The 18,899-nt window shown below is 38.7% G+C and overlaps 1 protein-coding gene across 1 annotated transcript in view; it reads left to right on the top strand.

Annotated features, from left to right (window-relative positions):
- Positions 1-17,626, top strand: part of MSH2 (mutS homolog 2) — a 54,767-nt gene extending 37,141 nt beyond the window's left edge. The window contains exons 9-16 of the mRNA XM_063328124.1: positions 1,510-1,633; positions 2,633-2,783; positions 5,762-5,859; positions 7,230-7,475; positions 8,990-9,194; positions 9,585-9,832; positions 13,073-13,245; positions 16,271-17,626. Of these exons, the coding sequence (XP_063184194.1) occupies positions 1,510-1,633; positions 2,633-2,783; positions 5,762-5,859; positions 7,230-7,475; positions 8,990-9,194; positions 9,585-9,832; positions 13,073-13,245; positions 16,271-16,441 (1,416 nt within the window). The 3' untranslated portion in view covers positions 16,442-17,626. The remainder of the gene's footprint in view (positions 1-1,509; positions 1,634-2,632; positions 2,784-5,761; positions 5,860-7,229; positions 7,476-8,989; positions 9,195-9,584; positions 9,833-13,072; positions 13,246-16,270) is intronic.
- Positions 17,627-18,899: the final 1,273 nt, after the last annotated feature.

Genomic DNA, 18,899 nt, shown 5'->3' with positions numbered 1-18,899 from the left:
CACAACTGGAACGAAAAACGTCAGTGTAATGCCTTGCAGCGCTGGTAAAATAAGCACTAACAGTTCAGTTTTCCGTGATGTAACTTCTGTGGAAGATCAGATTGTCTGCTGGGAGAAGATCATTCTCAGAATAAAGTAGCAATCCTTTGAATATATAGTATGATACGCAGTTTCTTCATGCAATAGTTTACTTGTACCCCCATTACAAATTAAAAATACGTAAGCCCTTTAGCTTCATCTCCAGATTGCGTTCACAAATCTTTGTTCCAAGTTGCTGCAAAACCTGTGAATCTTCGGTCTAATGCCTTTAAAATTGTTTTGATGCACTGCATATTTCAAGTGCTGCTTGTGTGTAGTAGAACAAGATGTGTGCAGTAGTTCTTACAGTTAACAGTTCCTGTCGCTCAGTGCTTTCTGGAGTGATAGTTTTATTGTCTGTGAAGGAGTAAAGGAACTGTGAACCTCCCTTTCCTCTTCTCCTTCCTCCTTTTAATAACATATACTAGTGGGTAAAGTGAAATTGTATGTAAACCACCATCTTGTTTTGGTGTGTTTTGCAAAGTATTTGCAGCTGCTTTGTGTACAACTTTGCAGATAATTCACAGCTAGGGCAAGCTTCATCAAAGTGTTGGTTTGGTTTGGTTTTTTTAACTTGATTAGATTAAATATATTAGTAATGTGAAAGCCAGTGCTTAGGTTCCATGTCGGACAACAGTGCTAATATTTATTGATCGTAACAGTTTGTATATTAAAAATTGAGTTTCTTTTATTTAGCGGTTACAAGTTGTGCTTGCAAATTAAAGTCGAGGCTTGTAAAGGTCATCAGAAACACACACCTGGCAGTGGAAGCGTAGGGAAGAGTGAGGAAAAAAGATGAAATACAACTTACTTCAGCTGTGCCTCTGAAAATGTTTAGCTTGGAAGGAAATGTGTATTGCTTTTCAGCTCAAAATAACTGGGTTGAAATTGGGTAGGATTTTTGGTGATATTAGGTAGGCTCTTTCCATAACCTCCTGAGTGTGTTTGGGGCAGGAATTACTGTTTCAGAAACTCCCATTTCCAAAGACTTCTTGTTTTGAAACACCCCGTCCTTTTACACTCTGTCTTGATTAGCTGCATAAGTCCAGACTAGCATACAGATTATGTACATAACAATTTCATTTCCTCTAGCTTCTCTTTTTTTTCCTACCTACTGCTTAGTTATTTGTATGCAAATAAGTGCGCAGACAGCTCCATCTCAAAGTAAAGGAGTCTGTTAAATTGGTATATTTTGCTTGTATAAAATGTATTATTTGAGAAAACAAGTGTTTGAGATGTATTTGTTTTGTAGTTGAATCAGACACCAATTATCACAAACAGCATTGCAGTACAAAATTATATGTATAAAAATAAATGGAATAAATGATTAAATAAATTTATTTCACCGTGTATGATCAAGTAGATGATTCTTTTTTTTTTTTTTCTTCCTGCCTATGTTCGTATGAATTTTTTCTTATTATTTTTGCCTAGGTGGAGAATCATGAATTTCTTGTCAAGGCTTCTTTTGATCCTAATTTGACAGAATTAAGAGAGAAGATGAATGAACTGGAAGAAAAAATGCAGTCCTTTTTAAAGAGTGCAGCCAAAGAACTAGGTAGGGTATGAAACTACCTTTTGATTCTTACCTCCTTTGTAAAATGTTTTGAGATCAAGTGATGAGAACTGGCATACGGGAGTTAAGAGATGTTTGCATTATTTTGTTATTAGCGTGGGGTGACTTTAGTTGTCGCAGTACAATCTTTTGAAAACTGAGTGATTTTTGGTTTATAACTTGGCCTTTTTTAAGGATGGCATTCCAGAATATTTCAGAAACTTTCATGTATGTTGCAAGATACTGCAGAATTCATTTTGTAGAACTGTAACTCATCGTAACTCTTGGCTAGGTGTAGTTCCGTTTTACATCCTTTAAGGACATGCATTGAAACTGCCCCCCCCGAGCATTCTCTAGAGTTGTCCATTCCGGACATGCTAGTTTTCTTCTGAAGTTCTTTGCAAAATGTAATGTGTAAGCAAATGGGACGCTTAAAAAATTGATTATCCTATGCAAAAAATTTCATGTGCAGCTGATGAATTGGGCATTCAAAGAGCACCTTAAAAAAAAAAAATAAATCCATTTTTAATGTAAATATGGCAAGGAAAATTGGCAAGACCATAGTTATTTTAGGTTACACCTTAGAAGGAAAGACAAGATTGTATAGGGATGGAACGAGAACTCTCACTAGCAGAAGTATGTATTAGTAAAAAGATCACAAGACTACAAGTGCTGTGCTTACAGCAGCAACATAGAACATCAGTGCAGTGTACTGTGAACGTTTTTCATATTTCTGGAGACTATGTAGCAATACAATAATCGTGAGCCTGATTTGAATATGCGGTTTGAGAGCACATCAAAGTAAGAGCAAAGAATGAATCAATAAACTTCTGTTAGGCTGGGTTTTTCTCATACCTGTGCAGAACTAAAGCAAGTGTACTGAATAGCATATGTAGGAAAGGCTACATCACACAAACTGCGGATTAGTGAGCAGAAATAGCACAGGGTGCAGGATTTTTGATAATACAGTTGTTTTCTCTTTTCTTTCTTTTCATCTAAAAGGCTTGGAAGCTGGCAAAAGTATAAAACTGGAGACAAATTCACAGTTTGGACATCACTTTCGAATAACCTGCAAGGAGGAAAAAGTTCTTCGTAATAATTCAAAATATGGAATAGTTGATACACAGAAGAATGGTGTGAAATTTACAAACAGGTACGAGATCATCTTGGTAGATTTTCAAGTTTGTTGTGAAAGAAACAAAATGGTTCCTTTCTTTATAATTATGCTGATAAACTGGTTTCCCTACATCTTGAATGGCTTGAATTTTCACCTCTTTAATTGGCTCACAGATTGAGATATTGAGCAAGACTGGCATGAGAGTCAGTTGTCATACAGTTTCTGTTAAAAGCTGCGTTCCCCATTTACTTTGCCAACTGTTAGCTATTTTTGGTCCTTTGACTTGGGCTAATTTCTCTGTTTTAGCTGCACCTAGTAGAGTAATTGCACTCACTGTGAGTGTTTATACAGACACTTTCACAAGCTGCAATAGGAAAAGAGCTATTTACGTTTAGCACCAAATATGACATGCAGCAGTTTTGGTGGTTACCTTTTCTTTCGTTCCAAATCATGCTGTAATTTCTGTTGGTCCTATGTATTGTACTTTGATTCTGTGGCTCTATAGATTAAGCTATTTCAAAATTTCGGTCTTTGAGCTAATAGGATTTATGCTGTTTCAGTGTCTCCCAGTCTGTCACAGGTCAGCCAAGCAAAAAGTCAATACTTTTTGTTGAATTTTTGGCTCTTCTTGAGCATTTTAGAAGGAGCAAGGACTACCTCGGTCATCAGACGTTCATCTTTCTGTATTTCATTATTTTTACACAGAGCAAACAAAGTAGAAAGTTGCACATGCACAATCAGAGAATAGCTTAGGTTGAAGGCCATCTCTTGAGGTTAATTGGTCTAACTCCTGACTCAAAGCAGAGCCACCTTCTAAATGAGATCCTATCTCAAAGTTAGATGAGGTAGCTCAAGGCCTTGCCCAGGTGCCCATCTTCCAAGCACCCTTCACAACCTGGTGGGGCACAAGTTGCAGGGCTAGAAACTTTACTAATCAGATCTAATGAGAATTTTCCTTGCAGAAACTTGGGGTTTTGGTATCTCATTGTTTTGCTGTGCACCTCCAAGAAGAGTCTGGTGCCTCTCCTCTCCTTGCTGACTTCAGAGTCTTTCAGCCTGGGCAGGCATCGCTCTCAGCCTGTCTTTGTATGCCAGATGCTCCAGTTCTGAATCTTTGTGGTGGCCATCTGCTCCAGGTTCGATGTCTCTCACACTGGGAAGACAAAACTGGAGACAGCACTGCAGATGTGGTCTCGTGAGCACTGAAGAGGGCGGAGGAATCATGTCCTTTGACATGCTGGCTACACTCTTGTTAGTCCACTCAGTATGTGCTTGACCTTCTCTGCGTTAGGGGCACACTGCTGGCTTTCGTTGGGCTGCTTATCCTCCAGGTCGCCCAGCTTTTTTATGAATAGCTGTTTTATTGCCATCTAGACCTCAGTCTGTACTGTTGCGTGGAGTTATTTCATCCCAGGTGCAGAACTTTGCGTTTGCCTGTATTGAAATTCTTGTCCACCTATTTCTCTGGTCTGTAGATAAGCCAGTGAATCGCAGCCCTGCCCTCCAGCGCGCTGACAGCTCCCCTCAGTGTGGTATTGTTCACAACCTTGCTGAGAGTGCATTCAGTCCCATCTTTCAGGTTGCTAATTAAGGCATAAATAGTATCAGCTTCAGTATCAACCCTAAGAAATGCTGCTAATAATCAGCCACTAATTGGACTTCAACCGCCTGACAAGTTCCTCCTCCTCTGTCAGCGGCAGGTCCAGGAGAAAACTACTTTTTAAGTCTCCTGCATGTATTATATATGGAAGGGTAAAAATAGAAGAGATTAGTACATTGTGGGGTCTGTTTCAGACAAACCATGCTGCTGTCACTTTATGTATAACAGTTCCTGCGGGAGTTAGCATCAGAGAAGTGAGTTTATTGAGAGAAATCTTGATTGACAGACACGTATGAGGAGCACTGCCTACACAGCCAGGTTGGTTTCAAGCCAATGGTATTACTAATAGTGACTGTTTCTGTTAATCACTCACTTTCATAAGTAATAAATCCTTTGCTTTGAAAAGGAGGGTAAACATATTGGTTCACACCAACCAATATGTTCGTGTATTTCGCACCAATTTACTTAAACGAATGAAGTGTAAACCTTAATTGCATTTTGTTTTAATATTTACTCAGAGGATATCTTTTCAAAACATCCCTGAAATTTAGAACAGCTTTTTTTTTTTTTCTAAGTATGTTATGAATGTAAATGTAATGATGAAGTTAGGCTTTTCTGTAACTGAGAAGATGGTACTTAGGACCTCTGTTGTAAGCGTCATCTGTTACTTTCCCTTAGGGGAAAAAGAAGCCCATGGATCACTAATAAAACAGACTTCTCTGTGCTTAGTTAAGTTATAGTTGCTTTTGTAGATGGTACTAGAAGCACAAGGCTGACTTCTGCTTATAGTGTGTGTGCTCTACGTAGATGTGTTACATATTCAGTCCTGCAGACTCTGCTCTGTGTTCAGAGACAAGCTTGAGAAGAACAAACACTTGTTTAAACTCTCTCTTGATTTCAGCTTACTTTATTTTGAAGACTAGAACCTGTTCTTAGTGACAGTACTTCACTGAGGTTCTTATTAAATGAAGGAGGTCAATGCCTTCAGCTCTGATAAGCCTCTTGTAGGACTCCGGCTAATTACACAGTTGCTTAGCAGCAATTCTCCTCTGCCAGTTCTATAACTGCCACATCTTGTTGCAAAATGGCCAGAAATTCAGCTTTAAGATCAAGTCCTTATCACATAGCATGTCTACAACAAACTACTGTAGGATTTTTAACAACAACGTGTTCAGAGATGCTTGAGTTGTTGGTTTGGCACTTGTGGGTGATATTCAACTTGGAATTAATCTTACTGATATCCTGGTGTGGATGAATTGTAGATTAGCTGCTTTGTGGTCCTTGTGCTGAACCTTGCTGTTAAAACAGGTGGGGACAACTGATACTGACTCATAGATGAGGAGGCCAGAAGTTTGGCATTGTGGCAGTGAAGACAGAACGTCACAGCTTCTAAATATTGTGGTTTTGTTCACAGCAAACTGAGCTCCGTCAATGATGAATATATAAAGAACAGAGAAGAGTATGAAGAGGCTCAGGATGCAATTGTTAAGGAAATCATTAACATTGCTTCAGGTGAATATGTTAATGTTGGTGTGTATCACAATCTGGAATGCTGGGAGGACTTGCAGTTATCTGTAGATCCTTTTATAGAGAAGAACAGTAATGTTCCCCAAAGAATTAGTGTGAAAAAAAGAGGTTTGGCTTTTAGGCAGTTGTTGAAAGTTTGAAATATGTTGCCTTCTGTGGTTAGACTCTTTCCTGGCATTGCTACAAACGTATTAAAGATAAAACAGCACTTCTTAAGGTGATGTATTAATATATTTGACTGTCTATTAAGTTATGGTGGAAATCTTCATAAGCTTTGACCTGTTGTTATGATAAGAAATTTGTCAGTATATTGAAAAATCAGTAGCTTATTAGATATTTTTTGTTTTATCTTGGTAATTTTCAAGTGGTCTTTTTCGTGTGTAGCATACTAAGGTTTGTATATTTATGTGGAAATCTAATTGGGTGTTATATAGCACGATTAGCTTCAGTATGTCATCTATAAATACCTAGTGTGTTTAAGAAAGTCTTTTGCTGCTGCTGAAAGCTTCTGTGGTGTGCAGTCATAGACTTACAAGTGTATATGTGTATTTAAAAAGCATTTTTCTTCCCAAGTGGAGGCAATTTAATGAAGAAGACTGGATTATGTGTGTAATTATTGAATGAACGTGACTTAGTCCTCTTGATCTATACCCAGCCAGTTCAAGAGATGATGTTAGTAAATGTATTTTGTACAGGTAGGACTCTTTCTGCAGGTCACTGCTCACCTCTTCTGACACGTGCATCCCATTTGCAGGTGTTAAATGATTTACCTCTGTAGACTCCTGTCCCTCATCATTTTCACTGAAACAAAAGCAAATACCAAAACCTAAAAGCTGGGACTGGGGATCCTGGGTGATCTAGTCTAGTTGCCTGATATCGCACCCACTGTATCTTACAGACCTTCCCATACCGTCATTCACATAAACCTAAATGGTTGCTGTGTCTGAATTGTCCGTGCTGTGTTTCTATTGTCTTCACTTGCATGAGCATCAAAATGCAGTGTATTATTGAGGTAGGAAACTTACTAGATTTCCAACCATCTTGCTGTTGGATTTCCAACCATTTGCCTTCCTGTACTAACATAAGCTGCTGCTTGTTGTCTGGTGTTAGGGCAAAATGATCAATGTGGCTTCACCTCTTCCTTTGCCTAGTCTGAAGAAGTCCCCTTCGTAGTTAAAGCATGGAAGCTTTAGGATTGCATCTTAGACTCTCACAGAAGGTGACAGCTATCTTAAACAAAATTGACTTCTAATGCAGATGAATTAATTTTATGGTCTCAGTATAGGCTTTAAGATATCTTTACAGCAAGAACAAAAGAATTTCTGTTGAATTTGTGTCTCTCTAACCAAAAACAGGTTATGCAGAACCAATACAGACGATGAATGATGTAATAGCTCAATTAGATGCAATTGTAAGTTTTGCTCATGTGTCAAACGGAGCACCAGTGCCGTATGTCCGTCCTGTCATTCTGGAAAAGGGACAAGGAAGGATCGTGCTGAAAGGTGCCAGGCATCCCTGCATCGAAGTGCAAGACGAGGTGGCCTTCATCCCCAACGACATTACATTTGAGAAGGGCAAGCAGATGTTCCACATTATTACTGGTAAATGTTTCTGTTCTCTTTTTCATTTATTATTTACGTTTTAAATGTCTCGTGTATTTCCAATAATGATGTCTTTAAAAAAAAAAAAGGCAACAGCAAGCAAACAAACCAACAACCCAACAAAATTTTGTCAAAACAATTTCTCTAATCAACAAAGGGTGAGCAGTTAGCAAGTTATTAATCTTTCTGTATGGGGGATAAGATTAGCTCTGGAAAAGAAGGCAAGGTATTTGTAAAGTAGTGTTCCTTATTAAAAAAAGAAAGTGCCCACAATATTCTTGTGAAATGTGTAATGGGTATTCTATGTGCGTATGCACATTCAGGCGCATTTCTAATATTCTAAACTAATAGTCATGAAATTAGTTTTTATGATTGTAGTTATAGTATACTGTTTGGAGAAGGTGATCGCTAATTTAGAAATAGTCATTTGGGAAGGAGAGAGAGGCTGCTAGGACAGTAGGAAATAAGAAATTAGTCCTTCTTTAATATATGTATTCTTTGCCTTAGTCAATGTAACTCCATAAGCCAGGCAACCTCTGGAGCTGGAGAATCTGAACCTGCTTAAGTGATTTGGAAAATTCCACTAGGCATCAATTGTACTGTAGCCACGTAGGCACCTCCTGTAGGCAAGATTTTAAGCAACTTCTCTGTTAATGTTTCTTTGTTTAGTGTTAAAGTCGATTTTAAATGCAAAACATGTTTTAATGACTGTACCCTTTTTTTCCCTATTCTCTGGTGTAATTAAGATAATTTTACTACACAGGAAAACATTTTTAGTGTTTATACGTTTAATTGAATTTTAATTTCCATCCAGATGTCCTTGACATACATTCTGAGTAGCAGAGATCTGAAATTAGAGAATGATTAATGAACACTTCTAACATAATCAAAAAGAAAAACTAAAAATATGAATAAATGCATGGTAACGCTTATTTTTCTGGTTAGCAAAAGCATAAAATTGGCTTTAATGATCAGTTTTCTGGAAAATACTTTTTATTTCATTTGTACTTCAGTTAATTTTAACTTCTTAATATCTATGTTTGCTGATTCAGAATCCCTTTAGATTGTAATTTAAATCACCCATTAGCTTGTAGCCAGTCTGTAACTAAGCTATTTCATTTTTACAGACAAATTGTAATTGTTTTAGGGGAAAGAAAATTATTTTCCTTCTTATTCAGCAATACTGATGACTTTTAAATTAAAGCTTACTAGTTTTAGGTATGGACATGTGTTTTAGATGACTGCTTCTGCTTCTGAAAAGTCCCAAAACTTCCGAAGCCCCTAATGCTGTTTGATCACCTTTCCTTTGAAAAAGCAGCATTCAGTGACGCACAAGCATTATTAGTAGTGGAGCGACTTGTTGCACCCGTTAGACAAGTCTGCTCCTCTTTCCTGGTGAAAGAGTAGTAAGTTTAAATGTCTCTGTTAAATTTAGAGCCTGTTCTCCTTTAAAAGAACTGTTGAATTGTAAAAGATTTTTTTTTTTTAATTCATTTGCAAAATTTCTTCTTTAGGCCCTAACATGGGGGGAAAATCAACGTACATCCGGCAGACAGGGGTGATTGTTCTTATGGCCCAAATTGGGTGTTTTGTACCATGCGACTCTGCAGAAATAACCATTGTGGATTGTATCCTGGCTCGGGTGGGAGCTGGAGACAGTCAGCTGAAAGGCGTGTCTACTTTCATGGCGGAAATGTTAGAAACTGCTTCAATCCTTAGGTAAGTCCTGTGCTTATTTGATTTTGTTGCTTGGGGTTGAAGGGAAAGGAGTTGCTCTAAGGAAGATGCATTTAAGATTTCCTTTTATGTAGGATCTCAGTAGAGGATCTCAAGTCCTTTTTAGCAGGCTCATAAGTTCTTGAAGTAGCCTTCTGTTTATTTCAGTGGTCATATAGAGCTGCTACCAGGAGGCTAAAGTCTAAATGGGCCAAAGAAGCAAATTTAGAATGATTGGTGTGAGACTGTGTGCACTTTATTCATATGTTGTTCCGTAAATAGGAAAGGTCTTTTGCCTCTTTTATGCTATGCCTCTGTAACATAACTTGTGGTACTCCAATATCTAGAGTTCATGCTGCTCTCAAACATTATAAAACGCTCTTGTATTTTTAGGACAGCATCTGAAAACTCCCTGATAATCATTGATGAGCTGGGAAGAGGAACTTCTACCTACGATGGCTTTGGCTTAGCATGGGCTATTTCAGAATACATTGCTAGCAAAATCTGTGCTTTCTGTATGTTTGCTACACATTTTCATGAACTGACAGCTCTTGCTGACCAAGTGCCAACAGTAAATAACCTACATGTTACTGCTCTGACCAGTGATGACACACTGACGATGCTTTATCGTGTCAAGGAAGGTAAGACTGTGTCAATGGTGGTGAACAGGGTAAACTTCTATTTTTGCACTGAGAGAGGAAGAAGTATTAATGGAAAAACATAACATAAAAAGATATTTTTATATGTTGTACTTCAGGTTTAAGGTTTATAATAGACATGTTGTTCTCCGTCCATAGAGAATGCGTATGGCAGGAGCTCTGTCCATGTCCGAACATGGTTGGTGATGTTGATGATTCTTTGTTAAGACATCTAGGTTATTTCTGCCACTCATGTCAATGCTTCTGAGATTTCTCTTCTTTTTTCTTTCTTTTTTTTTTTTTTTTTTTTTTTTAAAGAGCAGAGAGAAGGATTCCAAATGGTTATTTTCTATTTCCCTAAATCAGCCATTTTACCTGCTGCTGCTTCAGTTTTAGTTTTCCTTATGGAAGAAGGGGTACGTTCTGGTAGAAAAGACTTATGTTCCTTGAACTGTTCTTTTAAAAGAAATGAGTGCAGGTTTTTTGTGCTGACAGTTTTTAGTAATGTCTATTTCATTGTAATAAGGCTTAGTCATTGCAGAGAGATGTTGACCAATTTATGCAGTAGTTTGATATAGGAAAAACCATGTGTTTAGTTTCTAGCTAATGGCATCATAGTAAAACAACAAGTAGCCTGTTGTTTTGTTACTGTAAGATAAGTCAGATGTATTTAATTAAAATCCTTTAGTGGATCCAGTTTTTCCTTTTGGTATTAAATTAGAAAATTTTTAATTGAGCGTAAGTTTCATTTGTTAACCGCAGTAAGTTGTTCCTCCTGCTTCTCTTTATCCCCAATCATTTCTTCTTGCTCCATTCAGCAGGAGCCTATATTTATGCTAGATGAGGCAGGGCTGCGTAACTGTGGCTTACAAGGTATGGTCATTTGTAGCATTCTAATTTAGCTGTAAACTCTACAGTGATTATGTTCTTCCCATAAGAACATTTCAGTCATGTTGCCTACCTCTGGACTGAGATTTTGATTGTAAAATTTGAGCAGAGTACTGTTATGCTTTATTTTCACTTTAAAATACCTCTTAATTTCCTTTTTCTGAATTCCACAATGAAGGAATGAGTTAGATGACACTCAGGTGGATAGAACATGGTTACTGTAGAGCACTGTGGCTATACTGCATCAGATCAACAATTTACCTTGTGGAGTGGTTATATCTTAAATAAGGAATAACTATTTGAGGAGCGAGGCTATTATCTTTACTGAGACAATTACTGACTATCATCCATCCTTGTTAAGGCTAAGGAGCTAGTCCTTGTCTCGCATCTCAAGTCCTGGATACTGATGTTTATACCTTTTTAGTTTAGGATTTAACCTTACAGGAACAATTGCTTAACTTCATTCCTCATTTTAAAAACTGTTTTGTCATTTTGACAGAATACCAAATACTTGCTTTCGCTTGCCAAGTTCCTCCTAACAACCCTGCTTTTCATGATTACTGCGTATTCAGTATGTGTTGTCTTGGAACTCTCTCTGATATTTCCTGATTTCTTTAGCTGATTTAGGACTCTTCGGTTCCTTCCTTCTGGCATACATTGTTCTGAAATGAATCTAATATGCTCTCCAATTATTAAATTTTACTGATATGCTTTTAAAGATCATTTTTACAATCTTCACAGGCTATCACCATGCTATTAAGTGTCTCTAGATAATTGGTAAATGTGTTTTTATTATATCCTGATTTGAGCCTCACTCAAATGGTAGCGTGCTAGTTTTATGATGTTACTAATTGACTATTTCTTACTCGTTTCTTCAGGTTTTAAATCTGTGAAATTACTTAATTTCTTGCCCTTTGATTACTTGTATAACTGCTTCTAATTTTGTATTCATCTGTAGATATAGTCTTGCAATTAGCTTTCACGTACTTTTCTGTAAAGCTAGGATATCGCTCTGAGTGATGGGAATCAAAGCATGGCCAGAAGAACTGCTCTCCTCTGGCTTCACTGAGGATCTGCTTAGAGCTGGTCAGAAAATCTCTGGCCGCTACGGTCTTGTTTCTCTTAGCTCCATGTCCTTGTCTTTTAAGAGCGTTATTCCTTAGAAATGGCCTCTGATCTCCTCTGTTCATGCACTTTTCCAAGGCAATGTCCAGGCTTTGCTGCTGAGTATTAATCCAAAGTGCTGTGGCCCGTGCTGTGGCCCTGGTCCGCAGCATGTTGCGGTGGAGAAGCAAAGTCTGTGGTGGTTCTGTAGTTTGCCATTTCCCATTTTCTCCAGCACACGTTGAGCTCCTTCTGCCAAGTGATTGTTCAAAGCCCTCTGAGTGTCTTGCTCAAATCAGTGCCTAAAATATGACTTAGGGTGCATGGGAGATGAAGACAAGTATAGTCACCGATTGCTGAAAGCGTACATTGAAACCATGAGTATTTTCAGTGGGGTGAGAGCTGGCAATGTACAGTCTTCAAACAGACCATCTTTATTTAGGTGCCTTATTTTGAGTACTTAGATTGGGGGGCTAAGTAATATACGCTAAATCTAAACCTTTTGCCTTCTAATACCTAAATCCTTTGGAATAGCAACTCTTCTGATTAAAAAAAACCTATGTAACAATATTTGTGGGTGGCCAGTTGGAATTTTGGTAATGTAAATGAATGGAGTTGACAGATTGTACCAGTGCGCTTTTTATATTGAAGTGAAAATTATTTTATGTAACTGTATATAATTGACATATTTTGAGCAATTATGAGAACTTTTCTTTCTCAGCCAAATGTTATAAACAGTGCATTAATTGAACTAAGTTAAAATTTGAAAGGTTTTGATATAATTAAAGACGGCTCCTGGAGACTGAGGAGTCATGTGGTACTGATGTAAAGGAGGAGGAGGATGATTGAGAATACAACATTTTTGATATTTATATATATACACACACACATATATATTCATACAAACATAGAAAAAATGTGAGAGATATATTTAAAAAATTAAGTACTTTAATAAAAACCATTATTCAATTTCATTAAAGTACTAGAGGGAAATTCTACCTGCCTGAAGACTCTTCCCTTTCTTCCTGAAGCATTTTGGAGCTCTGCAATTACTGCTTTAAGAAAGCTTAATTAAATAAGAGCATATTCTTTAGTCGGTGTTATCGTGTATATCGTGTATAGTCCAAATGGTAAATCACGCACGTAATTCTTCAGAACAGAGAACTATTACAAGTTTGTTCATATAATCTCTGTGTAGCCATATTATCTCTTGAGAATTCTTTAGTGTTTTTTTTTTTTTTCTGTACCCAGGTGTTTGTGACCAGAGTTTTGGAATACATGTAGCAGAGCTGGCGGCTTTCCCAAAACATGTGATAGAAAGTGCAAGAGAGAAAGCATTGGAGCTGGAGGAGTTTCAAAACATTGGCAAGTCCAAGGAATCTGAAGGAGAACCACCAGCCAAGAAATTTTACAGAGAAAGAGAGGTTTGCTATCAGGAATGCTTTTTAAAATTTATTTAGGTGGAATAGCCCACGCAAAATAGTTTTAGGTTTCATATTCCCCTAAAGCTTGAGGATAACTATAATTTCATTTTTCCATAACAAAATGTTTTAACTATGAAGTTCATTAGGAGTTGAAGAGATGTTCAAGGATGGTGGGTTTTGGTTTAGATTAATTTCAAGTTAACATAGGCAAGAATTTTATCTAAAAACATAGTCAAGAGAAGGAAACTAATTTTTTTTTTTCTTAAAGAATAATGATCAGCGGTTGGTATGATTGGCATAGGACTGGGAGTCATACAAGGGACCGACCACATCCCTAGCTGTCCTGTGGGATTTTCTTTATGCTGTGAACCAAGCCACAATTTTGTGTTCACAGCTTTTGTTGGCTACTTGGTTTGTGTGCAATATTTCTTGTCACTTAAGCTGTATTAAATGTTGTTTAGGTTATTCTTGGCTCTTGTAATAGTTTCAGTTGGGATATAGTAACTTTCTTACTGGCAACTGGTGTAGTGCTGTGCTTTGGATTTGGGATGAGAAATAGTGTTGATAGTGCACTGGTGTTTTTAATTGTTGCTGGGCAGTCAAGGCCTTTTCTGCTCCTCGCCCCATCCCACCAGTGGGCAGGCTAGGGGTGCACAAGAGGTTGGGAGGAGACACAGCTGACCCCAACTGACCAAAGGGCTATTCAATACCATGTGACATGCTCGGCATATAAAGCTAGAGGAAGAAGAAGGAAGGGGGAGGACATTTGGAGTTACGGTGTTTGTCTTCCCAAGTCACCGTTACGCGTGATGGAGCCCTGCTTTCCCGGAGATGGCTGAACACCTGCCTGCCCATGGGAAGCACTAAAGGAATTCCTTGTTTTGCTTGGCTTGTGTGCGTGGCTTTTGCTCTACCTATTAAACTGTCTTTATCTCAACCTGTGAGTTTTTCCTCACTTTTCTGATTCTCTCCCCCATAATGACTGGGGTAAGTGAACAAGCGATTGCCTGGTTCTAGCTGCTGGCTGAGATTAAACCATGACGACTCTGCATGCGGGTTGCACCTGGTTTTGTTCCCCCTTATTTGAGGGGGGGTGGTGTTAGTGCTGATTTCTTGAAGCTTAACGTGAACATGTTCAGATCTGTTCACATCAGAGAAAAGCTGAGTACAGCTTTCTCCTTTGTGCCCTTCCGTGTCACATCAGTACTAAGACGTCTCATAAGCTGACCGTATTGAAGGGCACGACAATTTAGACCTGGAATGCCTAATTTACAGATGTCATTCTTCTCATTTCACATGTGAGGAATCTGGCTTGGTTCTCTCTACTTAACTGAGAAGTAGAATGCTCTTGGCTTCAAGCACAAGTTAAGGAAACCCACGTCTCAGCATAGATCTGATCATGTTTATATTGCATAATACAGTTGTGTAAAGCTATTTGAGCGAACTGTTTTTTCTCTTCTCCCTATACTTTCTCTTAAAAGAAGCTTCATTAGCAGGTAGTGTAAAGGAAAACAATAGCTTGCAGGAAGCTTTTTCAGAATAGCCTCTGTCGTCGTCTTGCTGGATTGAGAGTCCTTGGCAGTGACATCCACTGCAGCCTCCCAGGAAACCCACATGCTGCCTTATGACTTGTGTTGTTTTTTTGCCAATAGTCAGCTCCCCCTTTCTGCATGCATAGAAATCTGCTTACAGATCTTAGGTCTGTGTCCCAACCAGTTGGCCTGAAGCTTTGCAGCCTTGTAACTCATTTATCTCCTCCTATACATCCGTGGCTATCTTAGTCATACTCCAGCATATGTAAGCCAAAAGGTGTTAGGATGTACTCAAAGTACCTTCTACATTTAAAAAGCCTTTGCTTTAGACAGAGGCTGTTACCTGTTACTTATTTTCAGTTTTAGAGGCCTGCTGCATTTGTTCCTGGGCCAGTAAGTGGATCTGGTGTTGTGAATGAACAATCTCTGGTTTGTCCCACCTTTTAGTGCCAGGAGGTTCCCCCTCCAACTAGCTCAGTTGCTCCACTATTACCTTTCCCTTGCCAGCTTGCTAGGTATCATGGTGAAGTATTTTTCAGATTAGTTGGATCTGTCTGTGTGGTCTTAAGTTGGTATAAGTTAAATTGAGATGACAAACACTCCTGACAAATACAGCATCATGTTTTATTCTTGGGTATTTCAGTAGTACATAACATTTCATAAACTCTCTAGGCAGTAGAATGGCATAGCTTTAGATGTCTTGCCCAGGCAATTTGTCTGCCTTCGTTAACATCGTGTCTAGAGGGAAAAGCACGCTATTACATTTCCAAGTCCTTTGGAGACTTCAGCACTGAAAGCACACTGCATTACCCCTAAATGATAAAACTAAAAAAGCTTTGTAGCAGAGTCCTAAAATGCAGGGGACTAGACAAAATTCTGTATTCTGGGGAAATTGCTTCTCATACAGGGATCCTGAATACTGTTCATTGAAATGTTTGCTCCTGCTATTCAATTCAGATTGTTTAGAAGTTCCACTTTGCCTGTTTGTGTAAAAGCATATGCATAAAGCTTAATTATCATCTGCTCTCCTTGGTGACCGCCACTGTGCAGTTGCTTGGTTACAATTTGTTCTTTCTTTTTGCATATTGAAACATTAGTTTGGATTTACAATTCCTCCAAAAAAGTAACTAGTTTGGGTAATATGGCCACTCTGCTATTATTGCTCGCAGTCCTCACCTGATGTGGTTGCGTGCTGGAATTAAATGCAGAACAGACATAGGAGCTCTCAATGTTAAATACTGTATTTCTGCTGATCAAATGATGCTTTTTGCTCATGGGTTGAAAGAGAAAAGAACTCCTGATCCCAGTACAACTGGCTTGTTCCGGTGTTAAGAACACGATAGCAAGTGTGGAAAAACAAGGGGTTTTTGCCTGCAAAAAAGTTTCTGGTGCTAAATAATACTTTGTATCTTTGTCAGAATTTGCAAAAGTCTTGCTTGCAATCTAAACATCCCTTCTGTGTTTTTTTTTTTCTTCTTCTCCCTCCGTTTCAGGAAGGTGAAAAGATAATTCAGGATTTTCTTTGTCAAGTGAAAGCATTGCCCCTGACAGATATGTCAGAAGACGACATCAAAATCAAGCTGAAACAGCTGAGAAACGATGTGTTGGCAAAGAACAACAGTTTTGTGAATGAAATCATTTCCCGAACGAAAGTTACATCGTGAAAGGTGTGAGAATGGGATGCAGCTCTGAAAGTGTGTTTTATATTGCAAGAGCTATCATTTTCTTGTCTTGTAGCTTTTATACTTTGATACTTGTACTGATTTATGTAGGCCTTTTTTTTTTTTCTTGGATTGTAATTACTTTGTAAAAAATTCTGAGCACATTCAGTGCCAGATTCTTGCTTTAGTTGTGAAGATTTTGTCCTTTTAGAAGTTTTCAATAAAATGGTTTTTCAGTATTGAGAGAATTATTGACTGAACAAACAAAATGCATAATATTTTACAAGAAAAAAGTGTGCTAGGAAGTATAACGATTGAGATGGCATACAATTAACACAGCCTTGTAAAGCAACAGCGCATACGCAAAATCTTTGTCCTATACCCATGATTCTTTTCTATGTGATGCAATTACGTTAATTCAGCAAAGTTTTAGTAATGCTACATTAGAGCTACATTAGAAAAAAAGCATCTAAATGATTTGTTGTCAAGCTTTTGCGTGTGTGCTTGTGTGGAGGTGGGGGGCAGGGGGATTTTTTTGTTTGTTGTGTGGATGGTAATGCTTGAGTCAAGCATAAAACAGGCCTGCTCTTCATGCTCGAGTGGTGGTAACTCTCGCAATTTTTTTGGTGGTTTTGTAATGTAAGCAGTGGCTGGAGTGAAGTTACAGTTTAACTATAACTTCTGAGTTGGTCATGATTTGTGAGGTCTGTCTACGACGAAAGAATGCATTGATTTTTATCTAATATGCTTCTCACACTCATGCATTTTGAAAGCATGCAGATACAGGTTTATATCCTTCTTGACATTTAGCATTTTAAATTGTTGCTCTAGAACACTTTAGTTAAAACTGTCAGTGTTGAAAGATGGGAGAAGGTGTTTACTGCATGAGATTGTAGGAATAAAATCACGCTGCGGATGCCGTGCAAACTCTTGATGTGTCCTGTAGCAGAGATTGCATCAGTGGGTGTGTGCTGGGGACAGCAGCGCTGCCCTTAAAGCGTGCTATGGCTCTGCGGCGGGGGGTCATCTCTTGCAGTGGTCTGCATTTAAGTGTTCCAACAGTGGTCATAAGAGGTGTATTGTTCAACTTGCTGTTGGATAACAGAATCACAGAATGGTAGGGGTTGGAAGGGGCCTCTGGAGATCATCTGGTCCAACCCCCTGCCAGAGCAGGTCACCTAGAGCAGGTGGCACAGGAACGTGTCCAGGCGGGTTTGGAATGTCTTCAGAGACGGAGACTCCACCACCTCTCTGGGCAGCCTGTGCCAGGGCTCTGCCACCCTCAAAATAAAAAAATTCCTCCTCATGTGGAGATGGACATTTATTTGTATTTGAATAACATTTATTTGTAGTTAGACTAGGACTTGGAAGAGAGACGTACTTCTCAACAGAAGAAAATAAAAGTTGGCTTGTGAAAGCTGTTCAGCTTCTGCATAGCACCTTTTTGGTCTTTAAATTAAAATGCATTCTACTTATAAAGACAAAAATAGACTTGTGTTTACAAAGCAGCACAGTCAATGTATGTATTCAATTTCAGTAGCTGTGTCTGGAAAGTGCTTGAATTGAAAAATCTGTTACATAAACTAATGAAAAATATAGCAAATTCATTTGGTTCAAGCTATTCTAAAATACAGGATGATACATAACATAGGCAATGAGAATCAATTTGGAGGATCAGGTACTGCCATGACACACAATTTGTATTAGATCAGACTGTTTTAACTGTTAGAAACGGGCAGTTCTTGTGATTGGAATGCTGGTACTTACAGCCTCTTCATACATATGTTGAGATGTCTGTGGTCTGAACAAAGATGTCCCTCGCTTCGCCTCCTGTCCCTAACTGTGGGAACGGGCATAAAACCAGCAGTGGTTTTTCTCTTGCAGGAACTTCTGTTTTCTCCTTGACCTTGTGTGAACTTTCAGTGTCTACGGCACTCTTAGCCAAGGAGTTCCTCACTGACCTGCCATCTGCAAGAGGGACCACTTCTTTGCTTTGAACCCGCTTCCTAGTTTCATTCAGTGCCTCTTGTTTTTATTATTTAGGCGTCCACGCTGGATGTGGTGCATCAGTGCAGCCTGCCTGCAATATGCTGAGGAAAGGCTGCTTTCGTTTTTGTATTGCAGTTGGAGGCTGATAGAGCTGTTCCTGCGTAACCAGATTTGCCTCTCCCCGAGGGCGAAAGCAATACTCGTGTTTATTACTTGGGAGTGATTTGGTGCCCTGACTGGACCAGCTCCGGGCAGCACCTTCTCCTCTATGCCTCAAAAAGGGAGTTCTGCATCTGCAACAAAAAGGATTCAGTTTTTTCTCATGCCCTTCAACACTCACAAGGAAGAAAGGTGCAAATTAATGGGATTTTAAGACTCGTCTCTTCAACTATTTTCTCTTCTACACTGCGCTTCCCACCCCTCTGAGTGTACTGCTGCTGCCGGATATAGGCAAGAGAGGATCAGGCAGAGT

The sequence above is a fragment of the Chroicocephalus ridibundus genome, chromosome 3 (genome assembly GCF_963924245.1).
Source record: "Chroicocephalus ridibundus chromosome 3, bChrRid1.1, whole genome shotgun sequence".
In the NCBI taxonomy this organism is placed as follows: Eukaryota; Metazoa; Chordata; class Aves; order Charadriiformes; family Laridae; genus Chroicocephalus; species Chroicocephalus ridibundus.
This window is presented reverse-complemented; position numbering and strand designations above follow the sequence as displayed.